We start from the raw sequence: 23736 nt of genomic DNA, 5'->3' as shown, positions 1-23736 counted from the left end.
CTGAAAAACATTGACAGACTACCTTCACATTCCTTCTTACCTTTCTGACGGCTCTGTCGCGTAATATACCTCCTGCTCCTGACACATACTCCTTCGAAGAAGATACCTGTACTTACTTTTAATTGAGAAACGGAAGTGTCAACTCTATCCTGTCAAGGAGCACGTTTAAAACCTTTTACAGAGACAAATGTTTGTTTGCAGTGTTTGAATAAAGTTCCAGTCTCTTCAACCTCCTCTGTTTTCTGTGCAATTCTGTGACCCAAGCGTGACAATATAAAGTGACTCAGTTTCATTAGGACAGCAAGGGCAATAGAAAGAGCTATTAGAAATTCCCATGTCCCTTTCACACACAGTCTGGATATTAGGTGGCTGCGGCATAAACACACAATGTATTAAAAAAAAAAATAAAAAATTGATGCTAGATCAGTCCTTCCCATGGGCTCACCACCTATGGGAGGGGCCAAGGAGGTCGGGTGCAGTGTGAGTTGGGTGGTGGCCGAAGGCGGGGACCTTGGCGGTCCGATCCTCGGCTACAGAAACTGGCTCTTGGGACGTGGAATGTCACCTCTCTGAAGGGGAAGGAGCCTGAGCTAGTGCGCGAAGTTGAGAGGTTCCGGCTAGATATAGTTGGGCTCACCTCGACGCACAGCTTGGACTCTGGAACCAATCTCCTTGAGAGGGGCTGGACTCTCTACCACTCTGGAGTTGCCCCCGGTGAGAGGCGCCGAGCAGGTGTGGGTATACTTATTGCCCCCCAACTTGGAGCCTGTACATTGGGGTTTACCCCGGTGGACGAGAGGGTAGCCTCCCTTCGCCTTCGGGTGGGGGGACGGGTCCTAACTGTTGTTTGTGCGTATGCACCGAACAGCAGTTCGGAGTACACACCCTTTTTGGAGTCCCTGGAGGGGGTGCTAGAGGGCATACCTTCTGGGGACTCCCTCGTTCTGCTGGGAGACTTCAATGCTCACGTGGGCAATGACAGTGAGACCTGGAAGGGCGTGATTGGGAGGAATGGCCCCCCTGATCTGAACCCGAGCAGTGTTTTGTTATTGGACTTCTGTGCTCGTCACGGATTGTCCATAACGAACACCATGTTCAAGCATAGGGGTGTTCATATGTGCACTTGGCACCAGGACACCCTAGGCCTCAGTTCGATGATCGACTTTGTGGTCGTGTCGTCGGACTTGCGGCCACACGTCTTGGACACTCGGGTGAAGAGAGGGGCGGAGCTGTCAACTGATCACCACCTGGTGGTGAGTTGGCTTCGATGGTGGGGGAGGATGCCGGTCAGGCGTGGTAGGCCCAAACGTGTTGTGAGGGTCTGCTGGGAACGTCTGGCAGAGCCCCCTGTCAGAAGTAGCTTCAACTCCCACCTCCGGCAGAACTTCGACCACATCCCGAGGGAGGTAGGGGACATTGAGTCCGAATGGGCCATGTTCCGTGCCTCTATTGTTGAGGCAGCTGACCGGAGCTGTGGCTGTAAGGTGGTCGGTGCCTGTCGTGGCGGCAATCCCCGAACCCGCTGGTGGACACCGGCGGTGAAGGATGCCGTCAAGCTGAAGAAGGAGTCCTACAGGACCCTTTTGTCCTGTGGGACCCCAGAGGCAGCTGATAGGTACTGGCAGGCCAAGCGGAATGCGGCTTTGGTGGTTGCTGAGGCAAAAACTCGGGCGTGGGAGGAGTTTGGGGAGGCCATGGAGAATGACTTTCGGACGGCTTCGAGGAGATTCTGGTCCACCATCCGGCGTCTCAGGAAGGGGAAGCAGTGCAGTGTCAACACTGTATATGGTTGGGATGGTGCGCTGCTGACCTCGACTCGGGACGTTGTGGGTCGGTGGGGGGAATACTTTGAAGACCTCCTCAATCCCATTAACATGCCTTCCAATGAGGAAGCAGAGCCTGGGGACTCAGAGGTGGGCTCCCCCATCTCTGGGACTGAGGTCACCGAGGTGGTCAAAAAACTCCTTGGTGGCAGGGCCCCGGGGGTGGATGAGATACGCCCGGAGTTCCTCAAGGCTCTGGATGTTGTAGGACTGTCTTGGCTGACACGCCTCTGCAACATCGCATGGACATCAGGGACAGTGCCTCTGGATTGGCAGACCGGGGTAGTGGTCCCCCTCTTTAAGAAGGGGGATCGGAGGGTGTGTTCCAACTACAGAGGGATCACACTCCTCAGCCTCCCTGGAAAAGTCTATTCAGGGGTCCTGGAGAGGAGGGTCCGTCGGATAGTCGCGCCTCGGATTCAGGAGGAACAGTGTGGTTTTCGTCCTGGTCGCGGAACAGTGGACCAGCTCTATACCCTTAGCAGGGTCCTGGAGGGTGCATGGGAGTTTGCCCAACCAGTCTACATGTGTTTTGTGGACTTAGAAAAGGCATTCGACCGTGTCCCTCGGGGAATCCTGTGGGGGGTACTCCGAGAGTATGGGGTACCGGCCCCCCTGATAAGGGCTGTTCAGTCCCTGTACGATCAGTGCCAGAGCTTGGTCCGCATTGCCGGCAGTAAGTCGAACCCGTTTCCAGTGAGAGTTGGACTCCGCCAGGGCTGCCCTTTGTCACCGATTCTGTTCATAACTTTTATGGACAGAATTTCTAGGCGCAGCCAGGGTGTTGAGGGGGTCCGGTTTGGTGGGCTCAGGATTGGGTCACTGCTTTCTGCAGATGATGTTGTCCTGTTTGCTTCATCAGGCCGTGATCTTCAGCTCTCTCTGGATCGGTTCGCAGCCGAGTGTGAAGCGGCTGGGATGAGAATCAGCACCTCCAAATCCGAGACCATGGTCCTCAACCGGAAAAGGGTGGAGTGCCCTCTCAGGGTTGGTAGCGAGATCCTGCCCCAAGTGGAGGAGTTCAAGTATCTCGGGGTCTTGTTCACGAGTGAGGGAAGAATGGAGCGTGAGATCGACAGGCGGATCGGTGCGGCATCCGCAGTAATGCGGGCGTTGCATCGGTCTGTCGTGGTGAAAAAGGAGCTGAGCCGCAAGGCGAAGCTCTCAATTTACCAGTCGATCTATGTTCCTACCCTCACCTATGGTCATGAGCTATGGGTAGTGACCGAAAGAACGAGATCGCGAATACAAGCGGCTGAAATGAGTTTCCTCCGCAGGGTGTCTGGGCTTTCCCTTAAAGATAGGGTGAGAAGCTCAGTCATCCGGGAGGGGCTCAGAGTAGAGCCGCTGCTCCTCCGCATCGAGAGGAGTCAGATGAGGTGGCTCGGGCATCTGATCAGGATGCCTCCTGGACGCCTCCCTGGTGAGGTGTTCCAGGCACGTCCAACCGGGAGGAGGCCCCGGGGAAGACCCAGGACACGCTGGAGGGACTATGTCTCTCGACTGGCCTGGGAACGCCTTGGGATTCTCCCGGAAGAGCTAGAAGAAGTGGCGGGGAGAGGGAAGTCTGGGCATCTCTGCTCAAGCTGCTGCCCCCGCGACCCGACCTCGGATAAGCGGGAGACAATGGATGGATGGATGGATGCTAGATCAGTATTAAGGTTGCCTGCTTTACATTTCTGTTGTAACTGTAAAGGAGAAAAAGAGAGTCTCAATTTAGTTCAGCCCCATATGGGGCTCATTGACCAATTGTTCCTTCCTGCAGCAGTCAATCAGAGTCCCATACTAAGAAGTTTATTGCTGTGGATTCACCATCAGCCATCTCACTTCGAAAAATTTCACTGTGGTAACCAGTGGAGACCAGCCATGAACCTGTAACATCCGGAACAGAACAGCCTTCAGAAGCAGTTTCTTTACAGCTTTAGCTAAAGGAAGACTCCCTGTCTTGGCTGAGCAGATACTGCTTTTGAATCTGTCTATGAAAACTTTGTCTCATTTCGCTTTCTGTTTGATCATTTCATTTTTTAATCACAGAGAATCCAGTTTTTGTGAGGGCCTCATTCATTTAAAGAATGCAGTTTTCACCTTCATATTGTAAGCAACATTACACAAGTTATATGCACTTCATTCTGTGCAGATGCACTGATGGCAGTAAAATAAAAATATTAATGAGAATATAAAAACAACATTAAGTACAAACCTATGCATCAGAATATTTGTATATATACTTACAAGCACTTCATACTGTGCAGACACACTGCTAACAATGAAATAAAAACATTAATGTGAATATAAAAAGCATATTAAGTACGAACATATATACATCACTCAGAATATTTGTATATACAGTATACTTTTCAATATAAGTATTTGAATCTTAATTTTTGGATAATTGTGAAATAATATCTTTTGTTCGCTTCAAATACCAGCTACATTGATGGGGATGCTACCAAGTTATGAATGTCTCAATTTAACTATGGGGGAGAAAAATAGTTTCACATGGGTAAAACAGTTCAGTTAGCTAACAAAAAATCCAAACTTTGACAAGAATCTAAAATAACACTTAACATGGTGGAAGAAGTTTAATTGCCTTGGAGAGTATGAGCACTCAAATCACCTTTTTTGAGCTCCAAAGTGAACCCAAAATGCAAAATTTTCATCAAAACATTTCTTTTACAATATGTCCTAGTTGTGCTAAAGATAGGTGGTACGTAAAACTATCCCCATCTTTAAAAAATCGGGAGTGTGCCCTCCTCGACTTTCTTGTATACTGAGATAGAGGAAAAGATATCAGAACCACTTCCAGTTGAGCAATATTTCTCAAATATCATATTTCTTTGTTTCTCATCATAACTAATTGATAATATCGATATACAATCATTTATCTCTATTTATAATCAAACTTTATATTAAAATGATATTTTCATACTTTGGGAGGTCAAAAATGGTGGTGGAATTTTTTCGTAATTACATAAGCATTACCTAGATTACATGCAAAGTAAAAACAGTTACAGTCACCTAAAGACATACAAAATGTGTTAGTATTATATAATATTTGTTGTAATAAATTGCTATAGGTAACACTGCATTTAGTTATATTTCATTATGATCATGAAATAAAAAATAAAAAAATATATTTTATATATATATATATATATATATATATATATATATATATATATATATATATCATAAAATTAAATGTATTACCACGAACACGACGGGGACATCCTTATATTTACATGGCATGTTCAATGTTTACATTTTATTGTTAAACTGATGATGTATAAATTAAAATAAAATTAATTATATTTATTGAAAGAATATGTGCTATATTGAATACAGTTTTTAATATTGTGTACATATTTATATTTCCATGATAGAAAAAATTTGGATGGTTGTTTAAATAAAATACTACTTCTGGTTGAGTAATTTTTCTCAAATTTCATATTTGTTTGCTTTTTATCATTATAAATATCTATACAAAATTTGAATCATCTATCTGCAATTATAACCACAGATTACATGAAATTGTTTTTTTTAAGTATTCACTTAAAGTACCACTTCCAGTTGCCAGAATTAGCCCTATAAAGTTAGATGTACAAAATCTCACTGACCTAGGTCAAAGCATTTTCGAGTTATTGTGTTTACACACAGACAGACATAATTTCAAAAAAGGCATTTTTGGACTAGAGAAGGTCTAAGACGTCAAGATTCATCAAAATCTCAAGGTTGAATTTTTGCACGATTCCTATATTTTCTCTATACTAAGTAAAAAAGAACCACTGCTGAACATTATTTGAAACACAATACATTTTTTTTACCTCTCTCAATTAGGACTTTCAAAAATGTATATGGTCAACACTCAACTTCTTAAGAGACGTCTTTAAGCATCTGCTTTCCCAAGTTAGACATTTTGGAGTTGACCTCAATTTAAATTCTATTGGAATAATGTTTTGCTAATTTATCAGACCATTTTCAGTTTAAAACAATCCCTAATCCTTTGACAGCCATATTTGAACTATCTCCTGAGAAAATTCTATGTCTTAATGAACAATTTATGAGAAACATGTACTCTATACTTCTAACACACCATCACATCCTGCTCAAATGGAAGAATTCTAATCCACCTGCTATAACAACGTAGGTAAAGAATGTCCTATTTTACTTAAAACAGACAAAAGTAAATCTTTTTACAAATGCCAGGTATTTACCAGTGTTGTCCTCAAATAAGCAAAAATGCCAAATCAACTTTAAAATTTTGGACGTAAGTAAATTTCTATAATCACTTTGTTTTAAAATTTTCTTTCATGTCTCTTCAGTCTAGAAGGTGACAATCATCTCAACTGAATAAAATGTAGTACTGGTTATTTTCCTTATCTGCAATGAATGCATTATAAAGAAGTCTTGAATTTAACAGAAGAAAGGAAGTAAATAGATGGATAGATGGACTGATGAATGATTTAATATTTAAGAATTATGACAATTTTCATACATGCTTGTCTTATCTTTATAAAAGAATGTGACATTAAAAATTCTGCAGCTCTTGTTATTAAGTTGATCCCAATAAATTTCACATAAAATGTCAGGCAGATACAGTAGGAACAGGAGAGAAACTTTCTGACAGTTTCAAAAGAATGGCCTATATGAACTGCAGTTTGAAGAAAAATAAGCTATAATAAATAGCTGTTAATCAAGTGCTAACAACTAAAATGAGCTTAACCATTTAGATATCCTTCAAAACTTAAAGCACATGTAAAAGTCTCAACAGTATATAACACAAGAGGCTTTACCTATATCTTGTGGGCCAATTAATGTACTGCTTAAAGGCTTAGAGGGTACTTACACTTACCAACTGAAAAGTGCAACAATGACGGGCATTTTTTTAGTATGCCTTTAGGGCAAAGCAGAGTTGCTTCACCACAGGATTTCAAATCTAACCTAGCTGAGCTCAACTTGACAGCGTTTTTTTTTCAGGGTTGACATGAATGCCACAGTCACACAGCTGGCAAAATCAAAACAGCAGGATGTAATCAGAAGGACTGCTTACTAAAAAAAGAAGAGTAAGACAGAGTTTTTGATAAAGGCAATGAAAGTCAAAGGCTGTTTTTAATGTACTATGTCACCTCTAAACTGTTCATATAGTATATGTTTTCAGGCACGCTATAACGGGAAGTTGATGTCAATGTCCAAGAATGTGTAATCCCATTCTGCAAACGTATCTTCAAGAAAACAGTATCATCAATGAGGTAGTTTTAAAAGTATGTGAAAGGATAAAAACAATTAACTAAAAAATTGCGATCATTTTACTTTTTTAACCTGAATATCAGTTTTAGATCTAAAAAGTTTAATAAAAAACAAAAATAAGGTTTCAGATATTCAATATTCTCTTCATAATTGCCATGTTATTATGGTGTTCAGTGTTGATCAGACAGCAAATGATTTCATACAATCCATATGCTACTTTTTTCATTAATTTTCAGTTTCAAACCTAAACTTATAGTGGTCTGCAAAAGTTTGGTCAGTCTTGCTTAAAATGTTTGTTACTGTGAACAGTTAAATGAGCAGAAGATGAAGTGATTACCAAAGGCATAAAGTTAAAGATGACAAATTTCTTTACAGCATTTTATGCAAGATTAGTGTATTGTTTTTGTTTTGTACAACTGTACAGTGAAAAATGGAAAGGAGCATCATGCAAAATTTTAGGCACCCCAAGATATCTGAGGACTCAGATCTTAATTAGTTTGTTAAGAGATATGGTTCGTTCAGTCATCGTTAGGAAACCCAAGGTGATACAAATTGCAAAGCTGTATAAATTCTATGATTCCTCAAACCTTGTCCCAACAATCAGCAGTCAAGAGGCTCCTCTAAGCAGTTACGTATCAGTCTGAAAAATATAACAATTGATGCTCACAAAGCAGGAGAAGGCTACAAGAAGACAGCAAATAGTTTTCAGGTAGCTGTTTCCTCTGTTCATAATGTTGTTAAGAAACGGCAGTTAACAGGAACGGTGGAGGTCAAGTTGAGGTCTGGAAGACCAAGAAAACTTTCTGAAAGAATTGATTATTGGATTGCTAGAAAGGTAAATAAAAATCCCGTTTGACTGAAAAAGACCTTCAAGAACATTTAGCAGACTATGAAGTGATGATGCACTGTTCTACTGTGCAGCATCATCTGAACAAATATGACCTTAATGATAGAATCAGCAGAAAAAAAAACTTTTCCTGTACCCTAGCCACAAAATTCAGAGTCTGAAGTTTGCAAATTAGCATCTAAAGAAGCCTGATGCATTTTGGAAATAAGTCCTGTGGACTGATGAAGTCAAAATAGAACGTTTTGGCTAAAATATGCAAAGGTATGTTTGGAGAAAAAAGGGTGCTAAATTCCAGGAAAGGAACACCTCTCCAACTATTAAGTGGGTGGGGGATCGATCATGCTTTGGGTTTGTGTTGCAGCCAGTGGCACTGGGAACATGTCATGGGTAGTAGAGGGAAGAATGGATTCAAATACCCTAAGTTCTTGTCTATAAGCCGGACTCATGTATTAACCGGAGACCAAAAATCATACGAATTTTTAAAATAAAATCGTATCATAGATAAGCCGGACTCATGGATAAGCCGAACGTACTATAACCTATAACTAATAGAAGGGAGGGAGGTCAGTGGTCTCACTCGCGCCCATTTAATTTCTTTAAGGGGGGAGAGAGTGTGAGATATTGCCGTCTCTCTCACTCCCCGCATGGCGCGGTTGGAGCGGCCGGAGCGCGTTCTTTCTGCTCTGGGCGTCGCCGAGTCAACACGAGCGCGTAGCGGTCATTTAAATTGTGATTTTATATGTAAGCATATTTAAATATATATCGCGGATTTCTGCGGACAATGGGTCTTTTAATTTCTGGTACATGCTTCCTCAGTTGGTTTGCCCAGTTGATTTCATACAAGGGACGCTATTGGCAGATGGCTGAGAAGCTACCCGGCTTACTGTTCTCTCTCTCTTGCGCTGACTATCTGTGATCCTGACGTATGGGGATTGAGCAGGGGGGCTGTTTGCACACCTAGACGATACGGACGCTCGTCTAAAAATGCTGAAAGATTATCTTCACGTTGCTATCTTTTGTAAAGCTGATTCCTGAAAAGACATGCTGCACAGTGCTTCGCATACTTAAAAGCTCGAAGGGCACGTATTGATTTTTGACTGAAAAACAAACTCTCCCTCTCTCTCTCTTTGTCTGCTCCTGACGGAGGGGGTGTGAGCTGCCGCCTTCAACAGCTTTGTGCCGCGGTGCTTCGCATACTTAAAAGCCAAACAGACATATTGATTTGTTTGCTTCACTCCTTTGAAGAGGAAGATATGTTTGCATTCTTTTAATTGTGAGACGGAACTGTCATCTCTGTCTTGTCATGGAGCACAGTTTAAACTTTTGAAAAAGAGACAAATGTTTGTTTGCAGTGTTTGAATAACGTTCCTGTCTCTCTACAACCTCCTGTGTTTCTGCGCAAATCTGTGACCCAAGCATGACAATATAAAAATAACCATATAAACATATGGTTTCTACTTTGCGGATATTCTTATTTCGCGGGTGGCTCTGGAACGCAACCCCCGCGATGGATGTATAAGCCGGATTTATGTATAAGCCGATATTCTATTTTTTCATTTTCACAACTTTTTTCCTTAGATAAGCCGCGGCTTATTGACAAGAACTTAGGGTAAATACCAGCAAATACTGGAAGAAAAGTTGAAGTTAAATAGAGGATGGGTCCTGCAACAAAATAATAAACTGAAACACACCTTAAAATCCACAATGGAATACCTCAAGAGGTGCAAGCTGACGGTTTAACCATGGCACTCACAGTCCCCTGACCCCAAGCATCATTGAAAATCTGTGGATAGATCTCAAAAGAGTAGTGCATGCAAAGAAACTCAAGAATCTTGCAGAATTAGACTTTTGTAAGGACAAATGAGCGAAAATACCCTAAGAAAGAACTGAAAGACTTAGCTGGCTACAAAAAGTGTTTATAATCTGTGATACTTGCCAAAGGGGGTGTTACCAAGTACTGATTATGATGGGTGCCCAAAATATTTTTTTAAGGTCCTTTTCACTTTTTGTTTTAGTATTTTGTACCTGTAAATGATGGAAACAAAAATGTAGTCTTGCTTAAAATATTAAAGAAATGTGTCATCTTTAAGTTTATGCCTTGTGGTGATCAGTTCATCTTCTGCTCACTTAAATATTCACAGTAAAAGACTGTTTAAGAAAGAGTGCCCAAACTTTTGCATACCACTGTAGCTCCTGGAGGATTATAGTGACTATAGGGTTTCATTTAAACAATTTTCTCAAGTAGAATCCTACAATCTAGAAAAAAGCAATTATGTTTAAAATCTTTCAAAATTAGCAATATTTAATTTATAAATCAAAATCCAATGAAGGTTAGGCATTGGAGCGAAGCACATAATTATACTCTGTTTTTCCGTTCCCTATTTTAAAGCAAACAATATAGGAACTCATTGTTGTGCTCTGGGATTGGGAAATGAAATCCTGGACTATGAAAAATAAATGAATGTTTTATGAAATTTCCATCTGCCCAAAGCAAACTTAGCTTGTATATTTTTAGTTACATTTTTAAGGCTTAAATCCAATAATATAAAGTATATCGCTATATTCAGCTTTTTGTATTGTTCTCTGTACTCTGTAAAGTCCAAATAATACTCACATAAACCATGACAGCATCACAAATCTAAAAAGTAATTAGCTGGTGTCACACACACGCTAATAGGGGACAGCCAAAGGTCCCGGTGGTGTGTGGAAAACCGAAAGTTAGAGGGTTAGATCAAAAGAACTAATGCCCCTCTCTTCTCATTAACAGAAAAACCAAAGAATAAAATACGAATACCTGGTACAACACGCACGGATCCGCGATCCCTTTCACACTTCATGACTCCCTTCTGCATTCCCGGAATCGCTATACTTCCGGTCTCTGCATAATGACCTCAGTTCCGTCTCCCAATTCTGATGTCATCTCTGGCTTATAGAGACAACGTCATTTCCTCCCCATCAACTGTACTTTCTGCCAAACTGCCATAAAAGCTCACTGAATTCATTCTGTGATTGTTGAATGTTTCTTATGACGTATTTTGACCATAATACTTACTGGAACACAACCAGTATACAGGAAGGATACCCAACACTTCATCTTGTTTCTGTGTGCTCTTATTTTATAACACTAGTTAAGAAAGGTAAAATCTATCAAAGTAAATGAATGCAATTATTTTCTTACCATACTTAAGATGTAGCTATGAAACGTAAAGTATGTTTAGTGCTTATTGAAAACTACCTCATATATAACCACCAGGTAAATGTAAAATGAAATTATTTTTGCATAAATGTATAAGACTGTTCTTCTTCTTAATGATAGTTTTTTTTTATTAATTTCATTTATGCATTGTTCTAATACTTTACTTTCCATCATCTTTATATGGATATCGATTATGAGACGTTTTTTATAAACTCAACCTTTTAATGCCTGTATGGTTATATTAATTTGAAAGGACAAATGTCTCTTAGATTTATTACATATTTAAACTGTGCCTATACAGCAGACTGAAAGAAGTGGAAGCAGTGTTGTTTTGCATGATGTGTATAGCCAAGGCATATTAAAATATCAACACTCTGTATAGCAAAATGTATTTGTGATAAAGAAAATCGTTTTAAGTGGACACCAGCCCATGAAAATATGGTTTGAATTCAGTTGGTATCTGTAAATATGAAACAGAATTAAAATTAGCTACTGTCCTTTCCAACAAATTATCAAGGACTTTTAATGCATATCAGTGAATAAAACTGATATATCATAAAAAGGTTCAACAAAAAATTGCAACTATTATCGAGTGATACAGCATAAATACATTACAACAACAACATTTATTTATATAGCACATTTTCATACAAAAAGTAGCTCAAAGTGCTTTACATAATGAAGAAAAGAAAAATAACAGACAAAATAAGAAATTAAAATAAGACAACATTAGTTAACATAGAAAAGGAGTAAGGTCCGTTGGCTGGGGGGGGGGGCTTGCAGAAAAAAAAAAAAAAAAAAACTCCAGAAGGCTGGAGAAAAAAATAAAATCTGTAGGGGTTCCATGCCACGAGACTGCCCAGTCCCCCCTGGGCATTCTACCTAACATAAATGAAATAGTCCTTTATCATCATACGCTTTATCATTTCAAACACAAACGGAACATATTTTAGAAAAGAAGTGATCTAATACAAAAATAAAAATACCTATACTGTAGTAAAATCTCCTGAAGAAATAACACCTAGATTTTACCTGGTGTTGCTGAAACTTTAAGAAATAGTACAATGAAGAAGTATAATTTTCTGTTTTGATTGCTCTTTGTTATTTTTGTCATCTTTAAATCATGACTGACCTTGAACAGAGTCTAAAACAAATTCATTACTACTATTCCTAAAATATTTCCACTAAACATGCTGTCAGTATTGAATGTACTTAACCAAAAGATAATTTCTTTAATTCAAGACTGGTATCCTAGACATTAGAGACCACTATGCTTGTTCATTTGTCCCCATGTAGCCTTCTCTGTTTAAGACTAAAAAGGTACAGTCAGAGTAAGTCATGACCTTTATTCCTGGGGTACACCTGCTTCCTCTTCTCTACATAGCTTTCAGTGCTGCAGTCTCTTTTTGTAGCACAGTGACCAGAACTACACAAGTTGAGATGTAATCTCACACCTGGCAAACTATTATATTAAACAAGATGATATAAATAGACAAGATAAAAACAATTTACAGTTAATACACAGTATAACCATTAGAAATTCTAAATATTCTTGTTTGTTCTGTAAACACAAATAAAAAAAAATAGCACTGCTCACTCACAGCTCTAGGAGATGGATTAGAACCCAAGCAAAATATTACCTCTGTGAACTTGGCACATTTTTTCAATGTTCAAGTAGACGTTTTGGAAATAGTCTAGTTTTCCAACTACAAACGTGTCAGGTTAATCTGATACTCTAAATTTCACAAGTGAGGGGGAGTGTGGTTTTGGGTTGTTAGGGAACATTGTTCAGGTTTGACTCCTCCTGTTTGGCCAATGTAGCCAGGACAGGCTGTGGTACCCTGAATTAGTCAAAGTATTTGTGAGAACAAATGATGGATTTATTTTTAATTATTAACATTACAATCCATGAAATTTCCTAATTAATAAGTAATACAATTGTATTTAATCACTTTAATTCCTTTTTTAAAAAGGGCAGGGCTTCATAGGGCAAGGCACAAAATTCTATGCAAGCAAGTGGACTGCATATTTGCAAGTAACTGGTATAATAAGACTCAAGCTAGTTTTTCTTAGTACTCTGTTCAAACCCTGTATTTTGACACTTGTCTTCCATATTTTCTATGTCAAAATAAGTATAATATTGTTAAGGATCTTCAAACCATGAACGCAACAAATCAGCTGAAAGAGACCATTAGTACTGGACTAAAATATAAACTATCTAAAAGAACACACATCAAGAAAATTGATACAAGTAATAGGTACACTTGCTCAGATACTGTGGAAAATATAGCACTAAACCCATTCACATAATGTACAGTTGTTATACAAGCAACTCCTTTTTTCATAACCATCTCAAACAGTCCAGTTCCAAGATTTAATCCATTCTTGTATATTTTGGTGATAGGATACTAATTACCTCTCAGAGTTTCACATAGCAGTAGCATGACACGCTGTCTTACATCTGGCATTAAATTGCAAGTGCTATCTGTGCCAACTAGTATTTCATTACCCAAATACCTCTTCATAAATTCAGATTTTGCAAAAGTACATTTCAATGAATTGAATGCGCCAGTGCATCTTAATTTTATTTAGTAAAGTTTTCATATCAGGCTCTGGTGTTCTAGAACAATAATTTTTTTTTTTTTAATAATTTTTTGCATTTATATAGCGCTTTTCTCACTACTCAAAGCGCTCAGCAATTGCAGGTTAAGGGCCTTGCTTAAGGGCCCAACAGAGCAGAGTCCCTACTGGCATTTACGGGATTCGAACCGGCAACCTTCCGATTGCCAGTGCAGATCTCTAGCCTCAGAGCCACCACTCCGCCTAGAACAAGAATACTAGCTGAGTAAATAATTTTAGGATAACATATAAGGAAATCAGCTCTACCCTCAGAACAAATATTTTAGTGACCATTATCAATACACCAATTACAGTACAGCACTTTCTTTAGTCCTTTTAAATTATGTTGCTACTGTATCATGCAAAGCAAATTAAATGCTTGTTTACTCAGACAACACACTGAAATTAAAGAATGCAGTACCTGAGATATTAATGACTGTTTCTTTGGTATGGGTGCCCATGTCCTGAGCTTCTCCTTCTTTGTGGCCACCTATTTCTCCATAATACAGGGCAATCGCTAGTTGCATTATCCGAATAAACATAGGCAGCTGCTGATCTGTAATTGACAGCTTAAGACTTTCAACAAGAGTCTGAACCTGCAAATTAAAAAGAAACATTACATCTTATCTTAGTGAAAGTGGAATACTAACATGAAGGATGATTAAAAAAATTATGTCCTTATCAGAAAGTTTATTGAATATCATATAATATATTTAATTGAATATTAATCAGACTAAACATTAATCAGACTTAAAAGAAAAGAACAAACTTTGTGATTGAGTAGCATATAATGTAGTAGCATTTGATTCAAAACCAATATAGTATAAATCAGCATAAGAGCTTCAAAAACATGCCAATCAAAAGAAATATCTGACATACAGTACCTCAAATGATTTAGCAATTAAGATACAGAAAGGCATAAGTATAAGTTTTGCGCATGTGATTATAAGACTTTAGAGACATCCTTACCAGAATATTGGGGTAGGGCTAAATACATATGTGTTTTATCACAGATCTTTTGACTAGAGGTCTGCATTCCTACTAGACTTGACTCATGGTTCTGTGGCATGGGAATAAATTTAAGAGTTGTGAGCAGACTCAGGCATTCTGACTTTATTCATGTGGTTGGGAACGGGTGGTCACAGCATAGATGTACCTCAGAAAAATTTGCTTCTTGGAAGGCAGATAATCTATTATCAGAATTTTGATCAATACTGTTCAGCTGCAAAATGCATGCTGTCTGAAAAGAAGGAAAAGGCAGCATGCGTGCATCTGTGACACCATGAAGTCTTTTTTTTTTGTTAACTGACTTTTCAAATTAATCACTGTACACTTTGTGGTGTATGTACAAGGCTTGAAGATGGATGGATGGATAGATCCATAAGGTTTAACAGTAGATTGTTGAAAACATTAATTTGATAAGTTGTTTCTGTAAAACATTTACAAATTTATATAAGCCTTTACTCCAAAATTAAAAAATATAAATGCATTGAAAACCACACAAGATTTACTATCTATCTATCTAATGAATCAAGAAAAGTCAAAAAGATACTGGACATTCTCATCATTAATAACTAATGCAAAACTTTCACTTTATATTTCATTAGGAAAACAAGAAAGCAAGTTTTAAGACAGTGGTTTTTTTACAATCTCTCATGGAAAGAAGCTTTCTTGTAAGCAAAGTGAAACAGCATCTGTGCCGCACTTGGCAGCAAATGCAAATTATTATTTACTGTCAAACTATATAAGATATATAAAATATATCTTCTGAAAGAAAAGCTGACTTTTATTTCTTTGTGTTTTCTCAGTGGCACTTAACACTAGAATTACCAGAGTCTACGAAAAAAACACGTAGATCCGGCCCACCTTAAAACCGTTCTCACCTCTCTTTTGTCTTCTAAATGTGCCGATTAAGACGAGCCAGCAAGCAGCCGGCTATTCCATCCACCACCGTCACAGAACGTTCACTAAGTTTTCCCAGCTCATGCCTTGTTTGATTATCTGGGAGTGACTGAACTGCTAGAGTTTTAGAGTGGAAATAATAGATCGTTATTTGGAACACACGCATTTCATGTGTGTTCCGTTTCTACAGTAATCTGTGTAAACACATTTTTAAAACAGAAACATTTTTCATATTTTAGTAGTAAATGACAAAATGTAGGCATAAACTATATAATATACGAAGCATGAAGTCCAAAGATCAAGTAAACACTTTTACAAAAGGTTGAAGAAAAAGCAATAGTTTCCATAGAGTAGTGGTAAGATTTGCTGACTTGTAATCAAGCGTCCCCAGTGTAATCAAGAGTCCCCAGTTCGATCTCGACTCACTTCTATATTTGCTGTTTTCAGTAATGAGCTGCTCTTATTGTTAATATTATACAGTACACACATACACTTGGTTTGCGTCTGTAACACACGGTGTACATTTATAGGACTTGTAAAAGTTTCCGTTTTTTTTCACTTTTATTCTCTCTAAATCACGATCACGATACATACTAAGTTGAGGATAAATGACACAGACTGCTCAGCCAATCAGTGCGCAGCAGGCCTGTTGCGCCTTAGAGACCTGAGTTTGATTCCCCGCTGAAATGAAAGTGTTAATTTTTTTTCTCTTTAACCATATAAAGTGGTATGCACTGTCAGTCAATCAGATCGTTATATTTTCATGTAGGATGCTCCTTTTAAAATATTATTTTTAACAATTGAGACTGCCATTAACATGAACAAGTGTCTTTATAACTGTTATTATACAATATATATAAAAACAGCTAAGGGGATAGATAAATAGCTATAGCGCGTCTTTATTTGATCCAAATAAATAACATGCGAGCTGATTTATTTACTTATCTTCCTACAGCATAAAGTCACAAGTGAAGTGTAGAGCTTCCTCTGTTTGATCGTCAAGGGCATGCTCACAAATTACACATGTAATGCCACGAAAAATACCTGCTGACACTTTAATACGTGAGCAATGGTACGAGAATGCAGTTAGACTTTTTCTGGGCACATACACCACGCTAATGTTTAGATCTGGATGGTGTAGCGTTGGCGAGCTCTGTATGCCGTGCTGTTTCTTTGAAGGACAGGTGATTGGCAGGATGACGCCGGACTTTTGCCTTTACGCCTGGTGCAGCTGCGTTGTTCTTTTATGTGAGTCGACATTTCTTGCGGGGAGGGCTTCTGTTTTCTCCGATATGAGGTTCACCTCTGTTATTGCGTGTCTTTATTTGAAAACAGCAGTGTCAGATCGGGGCGAGCGTGAACGCTAACTTTGACAAGCACTATAAATTTACAGCAGTTGTTACAGACGTAAATCAAATGTATGTTTTTATTGTATAATATTAACAACAACAGCAGCTCTCTACTCAAAACGGCAAACTTGAGAAGCTGCTAGCATCGAACCCAGAAGCTCTTGATTGGGAGTCAGCAGTTGTGTGTGGGAACTGTTAACATTTGAATCTGATGATTGTATATAAAACTGTGTCAGAACTTGTGCGCAACGAGACTAGGAAAACTGTGGACGTGGATGTGAGTGGTGTGTGTGACTGAGAATGACTGGTGTGAAGCCTGAAGTCCAAATATCAAATAAACACTTTCAGAAGTACAAGTATAACAGAACAAGTGCGCTTTTATTCAAGAATATAACTGAAGAAAAAAGAAAGCAGGTTGCGGTAAGCGGTTTTTGTGACAGCTTGCGTGGTGCAATGCTAAGAACTGCTGACTCCCAATCAAGAGCTTCTGGGTTCGATGCTGGCAGCTTCTCAAGTTTGCCGTTTTGAGTAGAGAACTGCTGTTATTGCTAATATTATACAATAAAAACATACATTTGATTTACGTCTGTAACAACCGCTGTAAATTTATAGTGCTTGTCAAAGTTAGCGTTCACGCTCGCCCCGATCTGACATTGCTGTTTTCAAATAAAGACGCGCAATAACAGAGGTGAACTCAGATCGGAGAAAACAGAAGCCCTCCCCGCAAGAAATGTCGACTCACATAAAAGAACAACGCAGCTGCACCAGGCGTAAAGGCAAAAGTCCGGCGTCATCCTGCCAATCACCTGTTCTTCAAAGAAACAGCACGGCTTACAGAGCTCGCCAACGCTACACCGTCCAGATCTAAACACTAGCGTGGTGTATGTGCCCAAAAAAATCTAACTGCATTCTCGTGCCATTGCTCGCTTACTAAAGTGTCAGCAGGTACTTTCGTGGCATTACACGTGTAATTTGTGAGCATGCCCTTGACGATCAAACAGAGGAAGCTCTGCAGTATACTTGTGACTTTATGCTGTAGGAAGATAAGTAAATAAAGTACTATACATTTACAGCGGCTGTTACAGTCGCAAATCAAATGTATGCTTTTATTGTATAATATTAACAATAAGACCAGCTCACTACTCAAAACGTTTATTTGGGAAGACGTTAAGACTCGAACACAGAACCTTATGAGTTGGAGTCTGCAGCTCTAACCAGTATACTACCCAATAAGGCAGGACAACAGGCAGCACTAACCTGGTTTCTTTTTCTTTGGTTACAGCCTTAGAAAAAAGCACATTTGTTCTGTTATACTTTTATCTTTTGTGAAAGTGTATAAAAATATTTGGAATTCAGGCTTCACACATTATACACTTCATGCCTACATTTTGTCAATTATTACTAAAACATGAAAAACGTTTCTGTTTTAACGATGTGTTTACTGTGCATAGATTGTTGTAGACACGGAACACACATGAAATGCAAGTGTTCCAAATAACTATATAGTATTTATAAAAGGTGTCATTTTGCATGACTTCTCACTCTATACAGCTCTAAGCAACTGACAAGTAGGTAAGCAGACTTGAGCTGAGAAAACTGTGCCAGTGGGGGGATGTGATAGCACACTGCTTGCTGTTTGCTGCTTATCAACACATTTAAAGGACAAAAGACGCTGACGGAGAAGTACGAAGCGTTTTAAGGTGGGACGGATCTATGAGATTTTTCGTAGGCTCTGGTAATTCTAGTGTTAATGAACTGTTCAGAGATTAAGCTGAGCTGATTTGAAGCCTGCATTTCTTATATGGATATCAACAAGTCTACAATCCCTTACTGAAATTTCATCTGGTGTAGCTGTATAGTCTGAAATCAAGGCTAATCACATTAGGTCTTTTTTCAGCTTCAATAAGATCTATGAGAATTTACAGGAGGAACTGACCACATATTATAACCTATTTGTGTATCCACAAGGCTGTGCTGTTGGGCAGGTTGGCAAGATGCAAGCTAATTTCTCACAAGAATAAAAACCCAAGTCCATATAAATTTTCCCACAACCATGTGGAAAAAACTCTTCTCTTCTGATGATACCATAGTAGAAATGTTTAGCCCATAATTTCTAAAGACATGTTTGTCACAAAGCCAGTACAGCTCAGAACAATGTGGCAGCAACAAGCTATGAAACATTTGGAGGGTTTTTTCCGAGATCAGGATACAGGGTAAAATTATTAGTTTCAACTATCAAGATATTTAGGGAGAAACATCCCGCTGTCTGCCAGAAAGCTTAAGTTAAAGAAAAATTATACCTTTCATCACAATAATCATAAGCGTGCAACAAACAAAGGCAAATAATGAATAAAAAAAGAGATCAATTTTCTAGCTTAAAGTCAATAGACACGTAGCCCAACAAATTTACTGCTGGAATCAAAGCAGAGGCAGCTCCACTAAATAGTAGTTAAACAGAAATTAGATGCATTAGAAAGTTTTATTTTTTTAATATATACATTTTTCCTAAATATTAATAATTTGTTTTTTTTTTATTTAAAACTGCTGGTAACCATCTCCTTTGTTTTAGAAATGTTCAACATCAGTTGGTTTGACCAACAACATTCAACAAAATCATTCACCAGACCTCTGTACTCCTTCTCCTGTCCATCACTGACACACCGCACAATAGCAGTGTCATCTGAGAACTTCTGCATGTGGCATGCCCCCAAGTTGTAACAAAAGTCCAGTGTGTATAGGGTGAAGAGGAAAAGGGAATCATGACTCTTCCCAGAGATAGCCACCTAGCCAAATTGTGCAATTGGAGGAGAAGCACAATGGTAAGAAAGGTGACCAAGAACCCAATGGTCACTCTGGCTGAGCTTCGGAGAACCTGTATGGAGATCAGAAAAACTTCCAGAAGGGCAATAATCATTTCAGCACTCCACCAATCTGGGCTTTATGACAGAGTGGCTAGACAGAAGCCTCTCGTTTAGTAAAACAGACATGGAAGACCACTTAAGAGTTTGCAAAAATGCATCTAAAGGACTCTCAGTATATGGAAAATTCTCTGTTCAGACATGACGCTAATGGTGGTTTCATCAGGAGGAAACAAGGTACCACTCTATGAAATCCCATTCCAATATTGAAGCATGATGGATGGGTTGTTTTTAAGTAATAGGGACCAGACATGGTTGAGAGAAAGCTGAAAGTAACAAAGCTGAGCTATCCTTATTCGAAACCTGCTCCAGAGCACTCTCAAACTTAAGAGTGGGCCAAAGGTTCACATTCCAACAGGACAATAGCCCTAAACATAGTCAATTCTGTTTATGTTGTTTAGAGGATCTGCTATAGCAAGAACTTTGAACCCAATCACACATCTCTGGAGAGACCATAAAATACCTGTCTGCTTGTCCTGATCCAACCTGGCAGAGCCTGAGAGGATCTGCAGAGAAGAATAGCAGAAAATCCTCAAATCCAGATGTACAAACCTTATCACAACTCTAGGTGTTTCAATTAAGGACTGACTAAAGGATTTGAATACTTCTGTCAAAGTTAAATTTTCATTTCAATATTTGTAATAAATTTACAAAAAATTCTAAAATCCAGTTTTCACTTTGTCATTTTGGGGTATTGAGTGTTGCTTGATGTGGGGAAAAATTCATTTAAATGGTGTAAGTAAACGGCTGGAAGTCAGAAAATTTGGAAAAAGGGGGCCTAAATACTGTATAATTGAATGCTAAAGTTGACAATTAACAACATCTGTCCTGTTTTAGAACTTACTTTTTCTATTACAAGGCCAGTGAAAGTTAAAGACTATCCTACCAACACTATCAGAAGTATTGCACACATATACAGCATAGAAAACAGACAACCTCAATTTATCCTTGTTGCAGCACAAGGTGTGTCAGCAAGAATAAATAACATCACAGATATTTTTCTGTCTATGTACATGGTTGGGACCCTAAACTGAAGAAATCAACCACCATCATGCCTTTGACTGTGCAAGAATGATTTATTCTGAATGACAACACATTATATCTAGATCTGACTGAATACATCGACATAAATTCAAAACAAAAAACAAAGTGTGTGAGCATGAAAGCAGGGAAAATGGTAGTGATTTTTAAGGGTCAATCCTGGTCATCAATGACTGAAATCCAAGATAATTTTATGAACAAATGGTAGCATTTTGTAAAATATAGAACATAACATTTTACACTTTCAGTAAAGGGAGCTTACTTAGTCTAATTAATACCAAAAAAATTAAGCAGTGTATACATTCATTTTCTTTTTTATTACAAAATGTGCTATAATACAAGCAATTAATTGACCTAATAAAAAGAAAGCATGTTTTGTATAAATTAGCAGTACTTAGACCAAAGACTAAGCTACTCAACAATACAGAAGATGGTCTATTAACAACTGTCACTTGTTAGCATAATTCAGTATTAAAATGACTACAATAATTTTTGAAAAGGTATTAAAATGGTATTCTAAAGCAAGGTTTCACAACTTTTTTCTGTAGTGGCACACTTTTTGTAACCAAAATCATCCCAAGGCACACCACTATTTTACTAACCACAAACACTGATACATACTGTATCTCATACACATACTCAACTGCCCAAAGGGTCGGGACTACTAGAGAAGTCGGTAGAATAGAAGCTCAGAGGTCAGCATTCACAGACATGGCACTTAGTGAGCAATTTGATGCCATCTCCAAGCTACTTCGTCCCTTTGCCCGCCCCTCTCTGCCTCAGAGGCAACTCATATGCCCACTATCCATTAGACCTGGAAGGCTCTCTGTTGATCACACAACCAACACAGATGTACTGCACCAGTCAGGAGACATGTCCAAAGTGCTCTAACATGGCAATCATGGAGCTGCTTTTTATGGCAGCTTCTCCCAATAGCCACGTCACAATGATTGAAAAACACTGCTCTAATGCAATATTTTTAGATTTTCAATTCAATTCCCTGGAGTCAGATTGTGATCAATAATAAACCATAGGCCATGAAGACAACACAACAATAGGCAGCCTGAAGGCGCTAAAACAGTAGCAGCAGCAGTGATTCTCACTAGACATGTTGAGGTTAAACGGCTACAATGGCCAGAGGTGGATTCTGCATGCGGTCATCAATGTGAATTTAACAGACACACCTGCAGATTGATTGACATTAGTTGAACTAGTGAGAGATTAATCTGAAGAATTGTCAATTTACTGAGAGAGGATACAATCATAACAAATAAGTAAGAATGGAGCAGGAAGAAATAACACTGCAAGTAAAGTTGTTACCATCTGCAAGAAAGTGATGCTCCACCATGGTAGTTTACTCAAACTTCTCATGGACCTAACTAAGCATGGATGTCAGGTAGTAGTCTGACTATTATAAATAAATACATTGTAAATCACAGAAGTATGGTGAGTGTCTTACAGGTATTCATTAAGGGTTACCTGAGGGAAGAGTTGGAGGGCTACATGTCTTTTCAACCCAGTTTCCATTTCAACCCCTAGTGTACAGGTGGCCTCTCAGGAAAAACACATGTAACATCACTTTCACCCAGGGTCTCATTCTGAAACGTCTGCTCCCAGCAGTTTAAAGCAGTCCAAGACAGGAAGCCATGATCAGTTCATAGACCAGCAGTCTGGAGGATACACCAGTGTTCCACCAGAATGTTTCAATGACTAATGTTATTTCTGCCAATGGCAATTAAGCAGGGATTCTCCCTGGACCCCTACACTCATTACATTGCTGCTTTGTGTTCCTTAACAACCTTATATAACCTAGTGAAATATCCAGGCAATTTAAAAGTCACTGTTGCCTGAGATAATGACTTCTATCTTTTAGACTGCTTGACTCTCATTTCACAGACCACACTTTTAGGTCCACTGATGTAAGTTTCCAACCTGGTCTACTAAAATAATGTTTTAGCTAATACTAGGCAGTCTGTTATCTACCCAAATTAACACATTTATGTATCATTATTTCCTTGTGCACAATTATACAGTATATATCACAATTACCTTTGCAGATGGTGCTGATAAGCCACACATTTTTATGTTTTCACTACATTTCATGAAATCCCCAGCAGTTATAGCACTTACGGCTTTTGTTCTGGAGCTACTCTGGGGGAAAGTTTTGTAATGCATCTGAAGTATTTTATTATCAGCGCACATTTGTATTCTGAGCCAATCTAACTTCCATCTGTCAATGGTTGGTAGATTTAACCCTATTTCACAGTTAAGGGCTACTATGTTGGTAGTGGAGTTATTGTTCTTCCAAGAAAGTAGCAGCAGATGGCGATACAACAAAGTGATCCATCCACCCATCCATCCATTTTCCAACCCGCTGAATCCGAACACAGGGTCACGGGGGTCTGCTGGAGCCAATCCCAGCCAACACAGGGCACAAGGCAGGAACCAATCCCGGGCAGGGTGCCAACAAATAAGAATGTATAAGCAGTCACGCAAAGGTGGGAGAAGGAGAAGCAGTAAAAGCATAACATTAGATATAATGGCAAAGCAAACTTTAGTGACATTAAGTTTTTATGAACATGTAAATGTCTGGGTGAATCTGCTGCTCCTGACCATGAATTCTGAGGGGCAAAATTATTTAATTTCAGTACCAGCCATTTTCAATATTCATTTTAAAGGAGATATTGCAAGAATAAACTGTTTATCGGTCAGTCATTGTCCAACCCGCTATATCCCAACACAGGGTCACGGGGGTCTTCTGGAGCCAATCCCAGCCAGCACAGTGCAAGGCAGG

At 39.0% G+C, this 23736-nt stretch overlaps 1 protein-coding gene across 5 annotated transcripts in view; it reads right to left on the bottom strand.

Moving 5' to 3' along the window:
* Window positions 1-23736, bottom strand: part of LOC114663785 (intermembrane lipid transfer protein VPS13B-like) — a 908960-nt gene that overhangs the window by 754745 nt on the left and 130479 nt on the right. For all 5 annotated transcript variants that reach the window (XM_051935849.1, XM_051935847.1, XM_051935848.1 and 2 more), the window contains exon 7: window positions 14154-14328. In XM_051935849.1, coding sequence (XP_051791809.1) covers window positions 14154-14328 — 175 coding nt within the window. The remainder of the gene's footprint in view (window positions 1-14153; window positions 14329-23736) is intronic.

Source organism: Erpetoichthys calabaricus, chromosome 13 (genome assembly GCF_900747795.2).
Source record: "Erpetoichthys calabaricus chromosome 13, fErpCal1.3, whole genome shotgun sequence".
NCBI classification, from domain to species: Eukaryota; Metazoa; Chordata; class Cladistia; order Polypteriformes; family Polypteridae; genus Erpetoichthys; species Erpetoichthys calabaricus.
The sequence above is the reverse complement of the archived record's forward strand: the minus strand, read 5'-3'. Positions and strand labels throughout refer to the sequence as shown.